Source organism: Gobio gobio (assembly GCF_949357685.1).
Source record: "Gobio gobio genome assembly, chromosome: 11".
NCBI lineage: Eukaryota > Metazoa > Chordata > Actinopteri > Cypriniformes > Gobionidae > Gobio > Gobio gobio.
This window is the reverse complement of record NC_137104.1, coordinates 21,723,552-21,743,182: the sequence shown is the minus strand read 5'-3', so window position 1 is coordinate 21,743,182 and position 19,631 is coordinate 21,723,552. Positions and strand designations below refer to the sequence as shown.

Here is a 19,631-nt window from a genome sequence, read left to right as displayed (position 1 = left end):
TTGTTCACACATTAACAGAAAACTAGACTAAAATATCAGTTGGGATTTAAGAATCGATACCAGGTCATCAAAATGAAGACCAATCATAAACATAGTCTATGACTATCAAAATGAAGACCAATCATAAACATAGCCCATGACAAATATTCCAAAGAAACCCCATCTCAAACACTGCTCCACTTCAATTCCCTGACACCTCTGTACTATTCATGGTCTGAGTTGGCCCTCACGCACTGTTTTCAGACTTTCCCCCCTCTTGTCTTCCTCTGTGGAAGAAACTTACAGTGCTACTCTTCTAAAATTAGCTAGTAAAAGTGCACACAACTAGCAATGCCAGAGAATGCCTTGAAAAGCAATTTCCTGCAGTTTTAGCAGGCAGACTTTGAAGATCATTCCAGTATAGATTAAAAGGCACATTTACAAGTGCATGCAAAGAAAGACGTTTTTACACCCTTTAAGAAGCATGGCCGAATGCCATGCTGTCAAAATGCCATTCATTTTTTAAGCATGAAAGAATACCACAATAGCTTATTGTTTCAGATTTTTACGAGTCAGAAAGTGACTTAATGCTATTAATAGAAATGCAAATGTCAAACTATAGTCTATATTGCAAATAACAGATTTACAATTGGTGGTTTGTGCAAAATTGCAAGCAATTTTTGAAAAAATATCTTGAGGCCAAAGTAGCTAAATGTAGATGGGAAGTGGTTTCCCCAGTAACCCGAGTCAGTGATATTGTGTTGGCATTAGTGAAACACATTAGTCTAAACACGTATTTTGGACACAAAACCCTTTTTAAAAGACCTTGGCCCACATTTGCCTACACCCCATCTACATTTACCTAAAGCATAACTTTTATCTTTTGTCAGAGAAGGGGGTGGGGTGGGGGGTTAGTTTAGTTAAGCCTACATGTCTCCAAAAACAGTAGCAACAAGCCACAGATAAGAAACCTTCATGTTTGTTGATGTTCTGTGTGTCTTGTATTTAGTCTCAGCCCTGATGTATCTACAATAGGTCACTGTGAACTTGAATAACCTCATTCATACAGACTTGTACGACTATTACATCTATCACAGGGCCCTATGATTTCTGCTATGCGGAAATCGCAGAATCCAGTCATAGAAATAGAATTTACTGTATAATACGAAAATTTAGCAAAATCACAGAATTTAGCAAAATTTGGATGAATAAATCAAAAGTAGGGCAGTACATTTGATCAAATCGTGATATGGACTAGTACTTGACTGGACTTTTAATTAAATACAAAGTCTACAAATGTTAAATACAAAATACAAATGTTCTGCATGTCTCTGGGGAGTTTTCCCAGACAGAGATTAAGCCTGGACTAAAATGGCCTTTTAAACCAGATTAACAGAACTTTGCTTTCTCTGTCATGGTTTTAAATAGCCCTAGACTTGGTCTAGCCTAGAGTTTAATAAGCTGATTTCCTGGAGGAAGACTTGAGCTACTCCAGGATTAAATTGAGGCTTAAAATAAACCTACCAGGAGGCAGGTTTAACTTCAGATTAACATTGTGTTTCAAAGAAGAAGACACTGTCAATTTCCTTATTTTTATAAAGATTTGAATGGACAATTTTATACAGTCGCCAGATTTAAATAAACCGTTAGCAATCTGACCAGTAGCATCAAATTACAAGAGTTTTAATACAATATATGAGCGATGTAAAGACATGGAGTGACATTTGAGCATTAATGATAACAACAACAACAACAACAACATACACAATGTAAACCCTAACGCTCAAAATACTTAATTGGTTTGAGTAGGACAAACTTAAATTAATTAGTAGAATTTTATTTTTCTTGAGTTCACAGCACTGACATATTTCAAGTAAACTGGACTGTTTTGAGTTGTATGAACTCATTTCATTTTATTTAGACTAATTTAAGTTTGGGCTGGGATTTTTTATTTCCCAGCATGCTTTGTCCATAGCACTCAAAAAGGGAGAGTAAATGCTAAAATTAAGTGTTATATAATGTTTGTTTATGCAAGATTAATAATAAGGGAGATTTAGTAGTGATTCATGTTTTGGTATGCCAATTTAGAAGAGTTACCATCATGGTGACAAGTGTAGCATGCTGCTTGGTTTGAGAGCAGGTAAGTTACATGGTTTAAGTTGCTGTTACTGATGTTAACATGCTAGCAAATTAGCAAGTTGGCATTTTCTGAGTTATTTTGTTATAGCTAGCAAAATATTTCTTAACTTGAAAAAAAAAAAAAAAAAAAAATCTCATTTAACTTTTTTGAGTTCTGATAACTTAAATTAGGGTTTACAATGAAGTAAATAACTCAGTTGATTGGCAAGAACTCAAAATAAAAAAACAGTCTTTTGTTAATTGCTATCAAAATGTATTGCTAACTCAAAGTTAGCTAACTGCTCACATGAGTACTACAAACACAAAACTGCTTATTTAAAATTGGCAACATCCTAACTCAAAAAAATTTGATGTAACTGATTACCTTGAATTTGAGTTAGCCCAACTTATTTGGGTTTACAGTGCACCAAGATACCAGAAAGAAGTTGTTTACAGAGAGAAACATCCACCCACAGGAATAACGTCTGTGACCCACAACCAGAAGCTCATCCGCCCAGAACAGATTTAGACAGTTCAACAACACACATTTTGTTTGTTTTTACAAACTCACGGATTGAAGTTGAAGTTACAGTCAAAGTTTTCAACAGCGCGTCACTGAACTTAACTTGTGTTTAAACTTTAACATTTTTTTAACAAGATCTTTTTAAATGATTGCTCAGCTATGGTTATGATCGACCAGCAGAAATAAAGGCCACAAAAATAAAATATACTGCCAACGAAGGATAAAGAACAACAGAGTAAATTGCATTCATGCATGTATAGTCTTCATATACATAATCTTATTTTACATCAACCATAAAGTTGAAGCCACCCCTCTAGCATGCTATGAAGACTTCCGACAGGACAGGACATGTGTTCTCAATCAACTTCATTTCTAATTTGGGCTTGAAAAAAAAACAAAAAACAAAACAAAGAACACATGTCTGTGTTTTTATCCTCTAAACTTTCACTGTAACGAGAAAAAAAAGAAGAAGAAGAAAAAACACTTCTGATTCAAATGTTCCTTTTTAGGCAACAGATGCTGCATGACAAAGATGAACCATCTGAAACTTCAAAACAGGACAGCAGAGTTTTGCTCCATTTTATTATTATGTCACAAACAAAGACATGATGGAGTGAATTACAAAAGGAAAACAAAACTTCTGGGTCATGTTCCCAGACCCATGAATCTTGCTCATTTCCCTTCTGTAATTATTATTACATGCAAATTCAAAACAATCCTTCAATCTTATACACTTCCGAGGAGAGAAAAGAGATAGAGAGAGAAAAAAGTTAGATGCACTTCAAGTAACTAAGAAACATTTTCTTACTACATGGAAGCTATGTAAAGGGTCAATATTTTGTCTACATAGAACTTATATTTACACTCATTAATTGCAGAGTACAGTACACTACTGATCAAAAGTTTGGGGTCAGAATTTTTCTTTTTTGCATTTATTTGATTAAAAATACATTTAAAAAAAAACATTGTGAAATACTCTTACTAGCATTGTGAAATCTTACCAGAGCTGCACGATTAATCGTTAAAAGATCGCAATCTTGATTCTAACGTCCACGGCGGAGCATTGAAGAAAGGAGGTTGATTTTAAGTATCAGCAATGTTCACCAACGACTTAGAAATATCGCTTACCCTACCTTTAACATTTTGCCAGAACCTCTAGTAAATTACATGTTATTGTGTTTAGTTATCTGTTCAGAATCGTGATCTCTTTTTGAAAAATAAAACATAAATCATGATTCTCAATTTATCCAGAATCGTGCAGCTCTAATTTTAGTGTATATTTTTATTTTAATATATTTTGAAATGTAATTTATTCCTGTGATGTAAAAGCATTTTCAGCAGGCACAACAGTCTTCAGTGTCACATGATCCTTTGATCAGCACACGATCAGCTTGTTTGATTGGATGTTTACACAATATAATGTGATAAAAAAAAAACTAAAGTACAAAATTATTTGTTACTGGAAATCTTAAGCCATTTTGAAAACAGGCAAGCTGCTGTCACACTACTGAAAAATGTAGTTAGATTAGCAGCATTGCTACTTTTAGTTAGTTCCTCCCCAACATTGAATATGTGCAATGATCCATTCCATTTATTTCCTCTGACCCTAGATTAGTCATTACCCAGAGATCTTGTGCCTCTGGCCAACCACAGGCCAGGACAGGTGCACATCAGGTGGGTCTTTCCCACAATGCTCTGGTGTGGAAGTCCCCAGTGTCTGTCTCTGCAGGGGTGAGATCTGCTTCTGGGTCTTAACTGAGCATTAGAAAGCCCTGAGTCAGTGTCTGCTACATGAGATCAAGTCCATGTCTGGCTGAACTCAAGAAAGGAAATTAACCCAGACTGCCTGGGCTCTTTTTTTCTCATCTTTATAGTGCATTTAAATAAAGGAAGTCTCCACTGGTGACCTCTCTGAGTGAGTTAAAGGGAGGGGGAAAAGAAAGGAAGAAAAAGAAAAGAGAAATATAAAGTTTTGTGAGTTCTCAGAGCTTTGTTGGCTCCAGGGGGGGCATTTAAAGAAACTGTTTTGTCCATGTGTGTTAAGACTGTTGCTGTAGAACCTTGTAGGCACTTCAAGCGGCCCATCAACCTTTATTTAGCTAAATGAAAGAAAATAGTTAAGAACGGTTCAATTTTTAAACGTTTTACACTGTATAACCAGTGAAGTCCGATTCCAAATAACAAAAGACTTTTTTTAGTCAATCAAAAACAACCGATGTAATCGGTTATCCAACAGTTATCTGGTTATATAGCTTAAAACTAACTGTACTATGTTGTTCTGAAGGTTTGTGAGACTTAAAAAGAAACCCTTTGTTCTGTCAGTAGTATTAGGAAAGTAAATAAATGTTACTAGCTTTTTTGTTTAGTATTTTTCAATTATTTTCAATCAAAATCAATGGAATGTGATGCTTCCTTTTGAATGTGTTTGTTATCCCTAAAAGATTTCTGAAGTACCTTTTTTTTTTTTTTTATAATTTATTTAAATGTATTAATAATGAAATTCTCATCTTCTGGCAATGAATTTCCCCCTTCCAAAAAGTACTAAAATAATCATTAACGGAATTATTAAATATCCAGAATTGTCTAAAGAAACTGGAAACAGAATTATTAATGGATTACTTCACCCAAAAAATGAAAATCCTGTAATTTACTCACCCTCATGTCATTCCAAACCCATAAGACTTTCGTTTATCTTTGGAAACACAAATGATGATATTTTAAATGAAACCTGAGACGTTTCGGTCCCTCCATTGAAAGTCCATTACACCAACACTTTGATGCTTCAAAAAGTTCATAAAGACATGAATCGAGCGGTTTGATCCAAGTCATTAACAATATCTACATTTGAGTTTCGAAGATTAAAGAAGGTCTTATGGGTTTGGAACGACATGAGGGTGAGTAAATGAGAGAAGAATTTTCCTTTTTTGGGTGAACTATCCCTTTAAATTGAATACTCTTCCCAAATGTCTATATATATTTATTATAATGTTGCATGAAAATTAAGCAGTGCACTTTTCATTTTTATCAATGATGCCGACAAACATCTGAAAAGTGGACGTGGAGGTCAGATTTCCGATATATTTTGGGGCACAAGCACTTCTGTGGAATGCATCAAGAATAAACCAGACTCTAAATGTCTTGATTTTTTTTATAGAAAGTGCTTACATGCCTAAAACTGCAGTCCTATCCATCTGTGGTCTGAATGTGGCTTTTCTGGCTCCTGAAGCTGAATATCTCTGCTTTGGAATAATTCACACTGACTCACAGTCTATCTGTGTCAGGAACTCATGATTGACGGGAATGCTCGGACTCTCCAGTACCGCCCATCGAGCGTTGCCTGTTACGGGCTTACTCATGCTCAGGTTAAGAGATAGCCAAACCGTGAGAAAGCACCTCATTGTTCAGCATTCACAATGGTCACTATGAGCGCTGAATGGCACTCACAGCTACGAGCAAAGAAACTAATTAGCATAATAGTACAAATCCTGCTGACCACTTAAATGCTTGTGTTGGCGCAAGAAAACGCGGCTTACGTAATCCACGACTGGAAGCCAAGCCGTCAAGAGGAGTAAAACTTCACATGCATGAACGGTTTGACCACATTCCAGATTTTTTACCAAAGCTAGAAAAGCTAAATGTTAAATTCTCCCATCCTTTAAACCGCTGTTAAGGTGTCAAAAACAGTATTCTGCAGTTAATAATAATAACACAATATAATACAATATAGAAACTTCAACTTTTTTGTTTGTTTGTTTTGCTGACAGATGAAAATAGTAAATCTGATCACTATATCTCAACACACTAAGTCTTCTCTTGAAGTGTGACTATGCATTGCGTCTTGCTTAAAGGCATTACTGGACTACGGTTGTGTAACTGCTGAGATGGGAAGTATGCAAATAATTGCAGAGCAGCATTCATACCTTTAAAGCACGATAAGAGAAGCGTCCCATCATCTCCTATCAGCCTGCTGAGGTGCCCCCCTCTCTCTCTTTTTTGTCTCTTTTCATGTGGCTCTTTTGTCTGTGTGAAATGCCCGCCATACCAGCAGACTGTGACCTGCTTTCTATAGGCTGCAGTTTCTTTGAGAACGGAGCGATCTGAACCCTCAAATGAATAGCAAAGCCCAGTTTACCAAAAAAAAAAAAATGCATACTACACACAAACACACTACCAAATACAAGTTTAGGGTCAGTAAGATTATGTAATGTTTCTGAAAGAAGTCTCTTATGTTATGTTCACCAAGCCTGCATTTATTTGATGAATATTATTACAATTTTATATTAACTGTTTTCTAGTTGAGTGCAATTTAAAATTTAATTTGTAGATTCAAAGCTGAATCTTCAGCAGCCACTACTTAGTCATCAGTGTCACATGATCTTTCAGAATGTATTCTAATAAGCTGATTTGCTGCTCAAGAAACATTTATTATTATTAATATAATGCTGAAAACAGTTATACTGCTTAATATTTTTGTGACAACTGTGATAGTTTGTTTTGTTGTTTTTGTGTGTGTGTGGGGGGGGGGGGGTAATTTATTTTCAAATTCAATCAATTTAAAACATCCTTGCTAAAGTTAGAAAATGACAACAGTGACCCCAATTTGTGTACTCTGTATCCTGTAGACTAGAGTAGGATTAGTACTTTCCAAATCATAGTAAATGATTAGATGTATTCAACTTTAAGAAAAAAAAAAAACATTGACCACAAACTAAAAGCTGTATATATCCCTATATAGAATCAATATCTACATTTTGTGATAGTGACTCAAAAAGAGTCCAGCTACAACTTTTTTAGTGAATGACATCACTTAAATGTTAGCATAGAGACAGAGCGTCACGCGTCATAATCTGAAGACCACGCCCACCGGGGGGGGGGGGGGGGAGCAATCGAACTCCATTGACTTTGCATTGCGTGGATCGGCATCCTTGTCATTTCGGACTTATAACAGAAAACAGAACAATGTCTTAAAGCGGATATGTGACAAAGTGTACAGCAAACAAGATAAACAAAACCCACAACCAATAACCCAGAAGTTTTTATAAGCTATTGACCCAAAAAACGAGCGTTTAAGGACAAAAAAGTGGATACAGGCCATTGAGACAGAGCACGACACGTTATATTACACTGAGAACTACACACACTGGAGAGGAACGTCATCAGAGACAGGAAATATAATATATAAACCTGACATTTGGTTATTTGACTTAACAGTGACAACATATTTACTGCACACATAGGTATACTGAGGCATACTGAGTGTTAGGATCCCAAAATGTACCCATTCTTCCTGCTGAAGCGTCACGTTTTACTGCCTTTATCCACTTTTGTCTCCTTAAACTCTCGTTTTTTTGGGGTCGACAGCATATACAAACTTATTTCTGTGATTTTTAGCTTGTTTGCTGTACACTTTGTCACATATCAGCTTTTAGACATTGTTCTGTTTTTTGTTATAAGTCCGAATTGACAAGGATGCAGCCTCACGCAATGCAAAGTCAATGGAGAGCGTTGGATTGCCCCCCCCCCCCCCCCCCGGTGTGGGCGTGGCCTAAATACGCTCTGTCTCTATAGTCTAGCTCTATTTGAATATGCACCACCCATTTTTCACCAATCAATCAATGCCCAATTAATAAAGTCATGCCCTACATTTTTTCTGATTGAATATCCTGTTTCACTCAGAAATATGTCAAATTATGGGGTTGCAAATAGCAAATAATGTTGACTTTAAAACCAGAAATCATGCATTATTCATAAGTTTGGACAAATTTTGCCACTGACAAAAAGGCAAACTAAAACTAATTTTGTTATTTAACGAATCAGACACATGTATCCAATACCTATAAATCGCAAAATGTCCAAATATATTGGCCCATCACTAGTACCAACCATTTTGGAAAGCAGTTACTACAATTGAACACACATTCTCTAATGTTGAAAGGACTGGCCAAAGTATCAAATACACATTGTAACAGTTCAGCTACAGGATGCTGATTTGTCTTTAAGGGTGCATTGGGATTTACAGGAAGAGTCTGAGTCTCTCCACAGGAAAGAACTGTCGCTCTCTTCCCTGTCATCAAAACCAGCAGCCTTTCCTGTAGAAAGTTATCTCCAGACCACAGCGGCTCTATCACACACACATTAGTGTGTGCTGGTGACAACATAATAGCTGCACAGGGGGGCCACGTTTGCGAGGGTGTATCTGTGTGCTTCAAAAAACAGCATACAATCACATGATCCTGTTCACCCTGTATTTTTGCCTGACCACAGAAGATTGTGGGATGAATCACTCTGTAAGTATGTACTAAATTCATACTGTACATTCTGCTGGGTTTTAACCCATAACTGACGGATTCAGAAAAACTTCAAACCAATATAATTACACAAGGCTTCCTTAAGACTAATATGTCGACTAGTTCTTCAGGCAAGACGAGTCACCAGACAATGCTTCAAATGAAGCAGGAAAATCCACCTCGAGAAAAAAAAAACAGCGCGAGACAAAACTGGGACATGGAGAATAAAGGGATGTGGGTGGGAAGTGAGACAGCTCGTACCTTGTCTCTGGATAAAGATTCGCAGCAGGGGGTGTGCGGTGGACACGGCCTTGCTGAAGTTCTCATCGTTATTGATGGGGAGAAGATCTCCGTGAACATCAGCGTATCCGATCATCACCTCCATGTTTGCAATCCGGTGGATTGTCATGATGAGTTTGTAGAATTCCTCAAATTTGCCCGGTTTTATTCGATCCACTGAAAACCTGCGGAACTCTGCTCCATACTGCAAAAGAAACACAAAGGTCAGCATGCTGTCACAAAGCATCACTACATTGCTTTTTATAGGGCTCCATAACATTTGAAGGATCTTTCCAGTCATTTATGATTAGGGGATAAGAGTCCTGCACGGGTGCGGGTGACCCACGAATATTGCTGAAATGGGTGAAAAACATCCTACTGTGTCGGATACGGGTGCGGCTCGGTTCGGACAAGGGAGAAACACGGGTTTAAACACGGGTTTTAAACAGTCACATGCAAACGAATATATAAAAATATATGCATGTATATTGTAGCTGTGTTCCTAAAAAATATATGCATATTTTTAGGAACACATCTACAAAAATATGCCTTGCCTGTATTTCAAATTGATAAAATAATTTCAAATCCATATCAGTTTATTTGTGGCTGCGCAGCGCGGTTGTGATTCTTCTGGGAGGGCCACAAATAAACTGATATGGATTTGAAATTATTTTATCAATTTGAAATACAGGCAAGGCATATTTTTGTAGATGTGTGCCTAAAAATATGCATACACTACTGCAGTCTGCACTGCAGTCGTCGAGATGGATCCTGAGGAGTTGAAGAAAAGATAGCCGCAAATGTGGAACTTCGTTGCTGAGGAAGCACGCAGATAACTGTGGTAACAAACCAAGCACATGCAGTTCTATCGAACAGTATTTTTGTTGTGTTTCCTGAGTTTGGTCTCTTAATAACACTGTCTTAGTACATTAAGCCACGTTAAGCGTTTTCTTATAATGGTTTTCTATGGGAGGAAAACGCTTAACGTGTAATTAAACGCGTTGCGTTCATATTCTGGGCTCATCTGATTTTTGTGTATGCGTTATTAGTATTATGTTTACTGAGTTTGGTCTCTTAATAACAGTGACTTGGTACATTAAGCCACGTTAAGCGTTTAGAATGTCCCGACTGAAGTTGTCCTTGTGCTAATGGTCGTGTAATAACTTCTGTATGCGGGCAATAAACATTTTTGTAAGTGTGTCTATAATGTGATATGCTGAACTGATTTTATTGTGGGTGCGGGTCGGGTGTCGGTTCTATTTTAAGCGGGTCGGGTCGGGTGCGGATTTTATTTAGTGCTGTTATCGGAAAAGGGGTCGGATGCGGTTTTAAGCACTGCGGGTACGGGTTTACAAAATCGGACCCGTGCAGGACTCTGGGATTAGGATTGCTGGCTGGCCGATACACTGGCCAATGTTTGTCAGTCATCATTCTCAGGGGACAAAAAGTAGTTATCAGTGTGGTATATGTTCAATTGTTCGGAATAAATAGTTTGTTAAGACACTTAATTGTTCAGAGAAGACTATGGACATGGCTGTTTTACTGTTTTTGTTTGTTTTGTTGTGAACTTGAATGTCATCTTCTGTGAAGAAGACTACACTTACAAAAGAGAAACTAGATGGCAGGTTATTTTGCTTAAGTTTTCAATTGACTGACCACTGAAGACATAAGTTGTTACATTGTTGTTAATAAATGTTAACTAAAATAAATTTGACAATGTAGTGTGGTACATTGCGAACAAAGGTCAAATATTATTTTGCATAAAAGTCTAAAAACGGCATAGCAACCAGTGCTTTAAAAAAAAAAATTTAAAAATTGAGAATCGAATCGAGCCGTGACCTTAGAATCAAAAATGTAATCGAATCGAGGATTTGGAGAATCGTGACACCCCAAGTATCGATCAACCAAACTCACTCTCATGGCAATAGAGCCTTTTCACAGACTGTGATGACACGTTTTAACGGTCATCAATATTTTATATCCTGCAAAGTTTTTTGGATTTTCATTTTTTTTTTTTTTATGTATGCTGTTTTTATAACACTAATACTTTGCATTATATTACTTTTGCATAAAATTACAACATACAAGTTACTGCTGCTGTGAGGGTGTTTCTAATACAGCGTCTATGGGAGTGATGGTAAAAATTAACACTACCATTATCAATCTCACAAAAAAAATTCCCTCTTTTTGAAAGTTGTGAAATCACTATTGTGGAGTTTTTATTTTGCTATTTGAGCAAATGGGGACACAAAAAATATATATATTTAATGTTTTCTCTCATTCACTGCTATAAAAGTTAACCCAACTATGACGACTTCTGCTCTGAGAAACCCGGAAATGTAAAAAAAGGGTCTATCTGTAAATATTTTATGTTTTGCCGAATTGGTTGCTAATAGTCTGCTTGGTAGTTGGTGTCCTATGCAGAATGTGTACTCTGCGTATATGGAGTAGCAGTATTGGTCATTAAATAGAATTGACTAGTTAAAGCTGACTGGATGGGTGAGAATATCGGTTATATTGTTCATTAGATCTAGCTTTTTTTCTGCCCACTTTAAATCAGACAAAGCATTGCGTAAGATTGCATTCATTTGAATGAGAGAGAATGAGAGATTGTGCGTCTGTAAATTGAGTCTCTCTAATAGTGAAGCTGTAAGTTGAATTACTTCAAAACCAGTGATTCTTCCACCTCATTGTGAAGACATATAATGCAGCTTTTCAGTAGCAAAGCAATTTTTTTAATATAAGTCACAGGGCAGTGTTGACAAATGCTCCTGAGTCCTGAATGTTTTTGTGTGTGCGCTGTGCGATCTCTGTGTGTGAGTGACTGTGCTTCAATGAAGGCAGCACACCTTCCAGCCAAACAAAGATTTAAAACAAAAAGTTTAAAACTTCCACATTTTCCAGGACCATGGGAACCACAGATGGAAATCTCTGGTTAAATACTCATTCTATCCAGTTTCAAACTTAAAGTAGACCAAATACATGTCAGCTTATATCCGTTTCGACACCACCTAACTAAAACTGAAGGGACTTGTTTCTGGTATTTTTACTTACTGGCCTCCGATTAATCTATTTATCCTTCAGACATGTCAGGATTCACAAAACACTGACAAAAAGAGATAAAGAGTGTTTTCACCAGGCCTCTAACAGTCTGCTCGGCTGTTTGCAATGAGGAAATGGGAGACGAACAGGGACCTGAGACACAATAGAGTGAAGCACAATGCAGGGTGATGAGTAAGCAGAGCAAACTTCCACAACAACACACACTAACCTAACGGATGTCACCCTGTCCCTGTAGCTGAGTTGCGCAGGTGGACAAACCCAAGCAATCTTCTCAGAACACACACTCAGGTCCGTGCGCACAGGACACGTCATTACTTTTCCTCTGCTCTGCTTTTTAAGTGTTTTGCTATGCCGACGTTGACTAACAATTCACCTACTATGATTTGGAAAGTACTAACCCTACACTACAGGACAGATAGTAAGCAAATTGGGATCCCTGTTGTTATCATTAACTAAAACTATTACAAAAATGTTATTAATTGAAATAAAGCTGAAATAAAACAAATTTAGGAACATTTTAAAATGTTGCCTTTAATAAGTTAAGCTGAAGTATTGAAAATTACTTAACTAAAACTTAAATTTGATAAACAAATGAAAATGAATAAAAACTACATAATTATTTTTTAATAAATTAAAAAAAAATCTTAATAAAAACTATAATAGTATACTATAATAGTATATCAATAATACTAAAATAAAATCTCCACGCAAACTTTTAAACATCACCATCGCATAATGGCACCATGTAAAGTTACCTGGTTTTAAGTGCTATGACCAAGATCAAAAATGTTCAAGCATCTCTTGCTGTGTGGAATTCAACCCTACAAACCTTTGGTTACTAGCTCTGAACATCAGGTTATGGCCGTTAAGTATATCTTTGCCTACATATTCGGAAGAGGCAATTGTCTGCCCCCTTCACTAAAGGGGTCAAGCTGAGTTTATCGAATCACGTGACTGTCATGCAGATGCAAGCCTTGACTCAATGCGTGGGTCGTCCCATCCAGCCTGAAAAACACAGGCCTCGCTTTGTCTTTCGTAACAGCGGTTGAGGCTGCAGAATCCCAGCATTCACTCGTGGACTGTGCTGCTCTATGTAATTATGCCCCTAGAACAAGAGTCCTACATTAACCAGTGGCAGCCTGTCATTATAGCACATGAAATATAAATGTGAAGCAGTAGAAATACACTCAGAAGGTCTCTGGGGTGGCAGGTGTGTGATCAAGTTGACTACATGTGAAAATGTGCCCAATTGCAGACACATACGAAAACATCCTTCCCACCACCTACAGTAAGTGTGAGAATTTAACCCATTCATCAGCAAGACATCAGAGCTGCTGCTGCACGGACTACATAAATAGAGGTTTAATTCCAGTCTTTTGTTTCTAATGTGAAGAACAAATGACATTAAAAGGGTGACATACTTTTGTTGTTGTTCTTTCCCTGAGAGTCACTGATAATGATAGTCAAGGTCTCTTAAGCAAACTGTTGTAATTCAACCTTATTAAATAAACCGCTTACCATTGGGAGCCAGAAACATTTGCATAATGTTTTATTTTGCTAACACTGATGGCTTGGCCCCTTCTTACTGTTATAGTTATATGGCAGGGTTGTAGGCCAAGGACATCATTTATTTACATATCATACATTTCTTACAGTTTACTTGAATAAGAAAAACTTTATACGTAATATTAACTTGATTGTGAATGAGAAATAATTTAAATTATAAGGTATATATATATATATATTAGGGGTGTAACGGTACACAAAACTGACGGTTCGGTACATACCTCGGTTTTGAAGTCACGGTTCGGTACGGATTCGGTACAGCAGTTTTACAAAATTGCTTTTTATTAATTTTTATTCAACAGTGGTTAAATGAGAAAAAAATGTGTCTGTCCTTAAATTAATTCAGTTAGAACTAAAAGTTTCTTAAAGATAATGCTGTAAACTATATAGGGAGCTCTTACTTACATATTGCAATGAAAGATTAACAACAGAGCCCAAACTATTAGCCTAAATTCAGTTGCTATTTATTTTTAGATATAATAATCAACAACACTCATAAGCTTCACATTAGGCAGTTTTTGCATTAACTTCTAAATCTAATTATAATAATTTTTTTCTCCAATTTGTTGTTGAAGTATAATCATTTAGTGGCTGTAATTTTCATGACAGGTTTATTTAAACATACATTAAATAAACAAGACATCACTAACAGGCTAAGTAGTAAATAATGAATATATAGGCTAATATAGTGCATGTATTCAGTGAAAGAGTTAATCTCTCTAGTGAACTCACAGCTGTGGACACTGAATGATTTCTGAGGTAAGCGTGATTCTACACGACATTGTTTACAGCTGTTTTATTGTCTTTCCGCGGTTGTAACACCGATGGAGCGATTACACAACATATGATACGTTTCAGCAAGTTTGAATGTATCCTCAACCTACCTTAAGATATTAATTTATATTTATTCTTTCTCAAGCGGCGGCGCGCCAGTGATTGCAATCATCTCTTCCTGATCGCGTTCACTCGCGCGCCGCGCGCTGCCGCTTGAAGTTGAACTGATGCGCGTCTATCAGTCACGTCATATTATAGAGCGTTAAAACTGCATTTTTCGTTTGAATTACGTGATAAAATGGACTGAATACTCAATATGTTCGTGTGGGAACTAGGATTGAAGTGTGTTCCGCGCTTTAAACAAGCCGACTGTTAACTGTTAAAGATTGCATTCATAACCGTTCGGTACACGCGCACACCGAACCGAGAGCCCTGTACCGAAACGGTTCAATACGAATACGTGTACCGTTACACCCCTAATATATATATATATATATATATATATATATATATATATATATATATATATATATATATATATATATATATATATATATATATATATATATATATATATATATATATATATATATATATATATATATATATATATATATATATATATATATATATATATATATATATATATATATATATATATATATATATATATATATATATATATTCATTTAATTTAATAAAGTAGTGTGTTCAATATAATATTTGTTTTTGCTGTGATATCAAGATGAAATATCAATTTGGTACCAAACACTACATTTTGGTCACATGAAAACCCAATAAAGTACAAATTAGATTTTTCTTGATATGTCCCCTTAAAATAAATAAATAAACTTTACACAACTGTAGCATAAATTATGTGATATATTTAGTTTCAGTTTTACACCATTCTGCAACACATGATTAAAAAGTATCTATTCTATGCTATGGTAATCAGAGTTTTGGCGCGGACCAGCTGCATGAACGATACGTGACAAGCAAGCAACAGTGGATTATTTACCTGACCGAGTCCGACAACATTATTCAATCATTAATCAATCATTAAATGTTAGAATAGATGTGTGTCTGTGACCCATTAAAAATACCACAAGTGTTTTAGTTTTTTTCAGGGGTTTCGCTTTACATGCGCAAAAAGTAGCATAAACAACAGAACATGAGGATTCACACATCGTCACATCACACACCTGCAGCGCTTCTGTAAAAGGAGGAAACTGAATTTAAAAAAACTATATAAAAAGGAATAAAATAAACAGGACTACACGCAATATTTAACTTAATTAACAGATTAACAAAAGGAAAACACTGTGCGACATGTAGTAGGCTATAAGCTATGCTTGTTTTTGTGACACGCTAACGCATTGTAGCCTACTATTTGTTTTCTTCTTTAAATCCAAGTGATCGCAGAGGCTCCTCACACGTGCACTGCACACACACAACATATCAGTTCCAGTGTTTCTAACTTGACATTTCAGTCATACAGGGACAACGGATGAAAAATAGCCTTTTGGCTAACTCTGGTGCATTTACAGCAATGTCAATTAATGTACACTGTCCCTGTCAAATAAATAAATAAATTAAATTAAACTAAAATGCAATCACCCAAACATAAAAGTTACACTGCTCAATTTGAAAGGTCCGCTGACAAATCAGAGTGCCCAGCACCCAACCAAACTCATTTTTGCGCATGTGAAGGATGCTGTTTTACATGGATATTGGAGCACTAGTGAACTACAGAGCATTTTTTACATAATAAATAATAGTTTAGCAACCAAATGTTAGATGGCAAATATGGAAACATATTTGGATTCTTGCCGAATGAGAGAGGAAAGGCCAATGCAGTTTCAGTTTCGCTTTAAATAAATTAATTTTGGCTTGATGTTTGTATGCTGTTTATAATGAATGCCACTATAGCCTAATTGTGTTTTACTTTATAGTTTCATATATAATTTATAGCTACTTATTTTTTCTTTCTTGTCCTGTTCTGAATACGGTTACATTTAAAAGATTGTTATGGAGATTGTTATGCCCCCCACCAACAATTCCTGCCGCAAGTTCGACTCTCTAACCATTAGGCCACGACTGCCCCGTGTCTGGTGTGTACGGACAAATTGGTTGTCTTGTCACTGGAATCTTATCACATCTACTCCACTTAATTTTGTTGTTGTCCATGTGCAAACTCAAGCCTAAAAAAAATAACACGACTTCAGATCATAGAGAACACAGGCCTAAACAGAGCCTAACATACCCAATTTCCAACATCAAAATCCTGAGTAATATGAGAACAGCGAAAACACTTTATCAGTCCTCAAAACCCTGACAGGTTCAGGCAAGTCAAAACACGGAACTCCAGCCAGATACACAGCTCTTTGTGTTAAATACTTGTGTGACACTAAACAGTACCCAAAACCCAATCTTATCAAATGTCAGTATAGCGTTCCAAAGACTACATTTCCAATTGAGATCCAGCTTGGTCAGTGGAAAACGGCAGTAAAAGAGCAGTTGGAGGAGTGTTTCTGGAAGATGTACAAATCCCTAGACACATTAGACACAAAGTGGTGGGAGGGGAAAAAAAAACAGCTCCTCACAAAAGAACATTGGCTCACGGTTCACTTCAGAAACCCCCCCCACGCACTCTTATCACCAGCAGAGTTCCTCTCCGAACAACCCTTCCTTGATTGTGATGTACCGGAACTGGGTGATGACATCATAAAGAACACTACGTGTGATACGGACAGAGATTAGTGACATCACTGTTGAGTAACACATCCTTTGTGATGTTGATATAGATTTGGTTGATCCACACAGTGTTCCAAACATCATAGTAGGAAGATCTTGGATAACAATTCCATAAACATTCCTGCCCCGCGGGTTTCAGCTTCACACATCCATCCACTGATACTTTTGTTTGGGGGTGCGAGTATTGGTTCTTTCAGGTTTCAGTGGGAAAGCGGGTTGATCCACAGACACCATTCCAACATTCATAGGTATCTGGCTCTTCCAAGAAAGGAGAAACGTAATGGGGCCCGCTTGTCTTTACAGACCCCCAAACAGTGGCTCCTTTCATTGACAACAGTAGCAGGGCTTTTCAGCCCCTGTTATGAATTAGAGCAAGGTTGAATAATGGAGGCGAATAATAATCAGACAATGGTAACGGAGTCAGGATCTGGGCACGTTGCCCACACATTCCAACAATTAGGACCATCACATCCATAACCACATTATAAAAGTTTGTCTAGCCAAATAGACAACTGAGTTTTTTCAGCCACTCTCGTTTATTTTTGAATATAGAGTGAATAAAGTGACAGACGTCTCAAATGGAAAAGCAGAGACATTTAATGAATCATCCGGTTCCAATGGGTCTCAATGACAGCACTTTGACAGATACTGTCTCCATCAGCTTGGCTGCAACAGATGTATACTCCACACTACCATTAGTATAAGCGGTGACAGATATAGAGTTATTTATATTTGTGAATGGTTGGTTGGAGCTTTGTCAGATATTTCCCCAGGCAAATTGAACAATTACTGCATATGAAAGGCCTTCATGGCTCCACTTTGAGTAATGATAAATCTATCATGCTCTTCTTCAGGGAACTATTATAATAGAATGACAGGCAGAAACACAGATAGACAGACATCTTAACATCATAATTTCCCTCATAAGATTAATCAAATATCTATGTTAACCGGTGGTTTTACGAATGTGCTGCCTGCAAGTGAGAAGTTTCACTTTGTCCAACTGACACAAGTAAAAGAGCCCATCCCAGTGAATCAGCTCTCGTGTTTGCTCTTGTCAATTGTGTATGTCCTTGTGTTGTTTGGATACTATTTTCGGACAGCTGGTAATGAGGACCTGACCTGATGTGAAAATTACAAACACACAAAACTTCAGAGAGAAAGCTCCCATCTGAAAGCCACATGCTGCCTCCAGACTTCAGAATGGCATTTCGCAAACAGGATTTGTGCTTGATCATTTGAAGGTTTTATATTATTTTGGAGACCTAAAAGCATGAAAATCACAAACACTATCCATTAATGTGACAGTTCAAACGCCAAAAACGGTTATGTTGCAACTCGTTTTTTGAAGCCGAGAAAAGTTAAGCTGATGAAACAAAATGCAAGTAAGTAAAGTAAGTAAATGAGTAAACTGTGCTAAGATCACACTATTATGATTTGACATGGGCTAACCAAAGTTAGCCATCCCTATTTTTCCCCATCTAAAAATATACAACATCGTGTAACTATGCAACGAAACTATTCTCGCAAAATAGTTTCCCTGCGTGCATTTCATACAACTCACCTTGCTTTTCACTTCCACGGCGTTCATGTTCAAGCTATGCAAAGATAGAGATTTATTATTAAAGCTCCGGTTCATTTCGCTCGCTTGAAACTTTTCAGCCCGTCCAGGATGATGGGCTCGATTTATAAGCCTGTCCCGTTATTGAACGTCCAATCTTCACTTTCCAGACGAGGAAAAGTTAGTCCTCCGAGGCTGTGTGACAGTTTTTCTTAAACTGAGGTCGCGTTGTGTCTCGGTCACTTCACAAAACTTCTGCAGAAAATTATGTGAAAGGCAAATCAGCGCCTCTCACTAGGGGGAGTGGGCTAAGTTTTCTCATATGACATCATCGCTCCCTCTCTCAACGACTCCAACGAGTTTACCAGTCCTACTACTGTGAAGGCTTCGCTAATGAATATTAAATACGTAGCGTGACGCTATTCCGATAGGGGTAACTGATTGGCTGAAAAGCGAACGTTTGTAAGCGGGCGGGAATTAGCTGGCGAAGTGAATGTTCAGTTCAACACAAATTCTTTAAAGTATGTTATCTTTGAATTATGTTTTCTTTTTAAAATTAGAAAATTCTAAAATGTAAAATTACTTTTCATTCCAAGTCGGGACTTGTTTTCTCCTCGGAAAGTGGGCGGACCTTTCCTGCGACGGCTTGCTTATGAATATTAATAGCATTACGTGACTGGACGCTCCAGGAAGGTTACCAAGCAACTTTAGCACGACCGTATCATTA

General features: G+C 36.9%; 1 protein-coding gene across 1 annotated transcript in view; it reads right to left on the bottom strand.

The window, feature by feature from the left end:
• Positions 1-19,175, bottom strand: part of pard6gb (par-6 family cell polarity regulator gamma b) — a 50,314-nt gene extending 31,139 nt beyond the window's left edge. The window contains exons 1-2 of the mRNA XM_079828772.1: positions 18,908-19,175; positions 9,169-9,391 (exon numbers count right to left, since the gene is read on the bottom strand). Coding sequence (XP_079684898.1) covers positions 9,169-9,391; positions 18,908-18,982 — 298 coding nt within the window. The 5' untranslated portion in view covers positions 18,983-19,175. The remainder of the gene's footprint in view (positions 1-9,168; positions 9,392-18,907) is intronic.
• Positions 19,176-19,631: the final 456 nt, after the last annotated feature.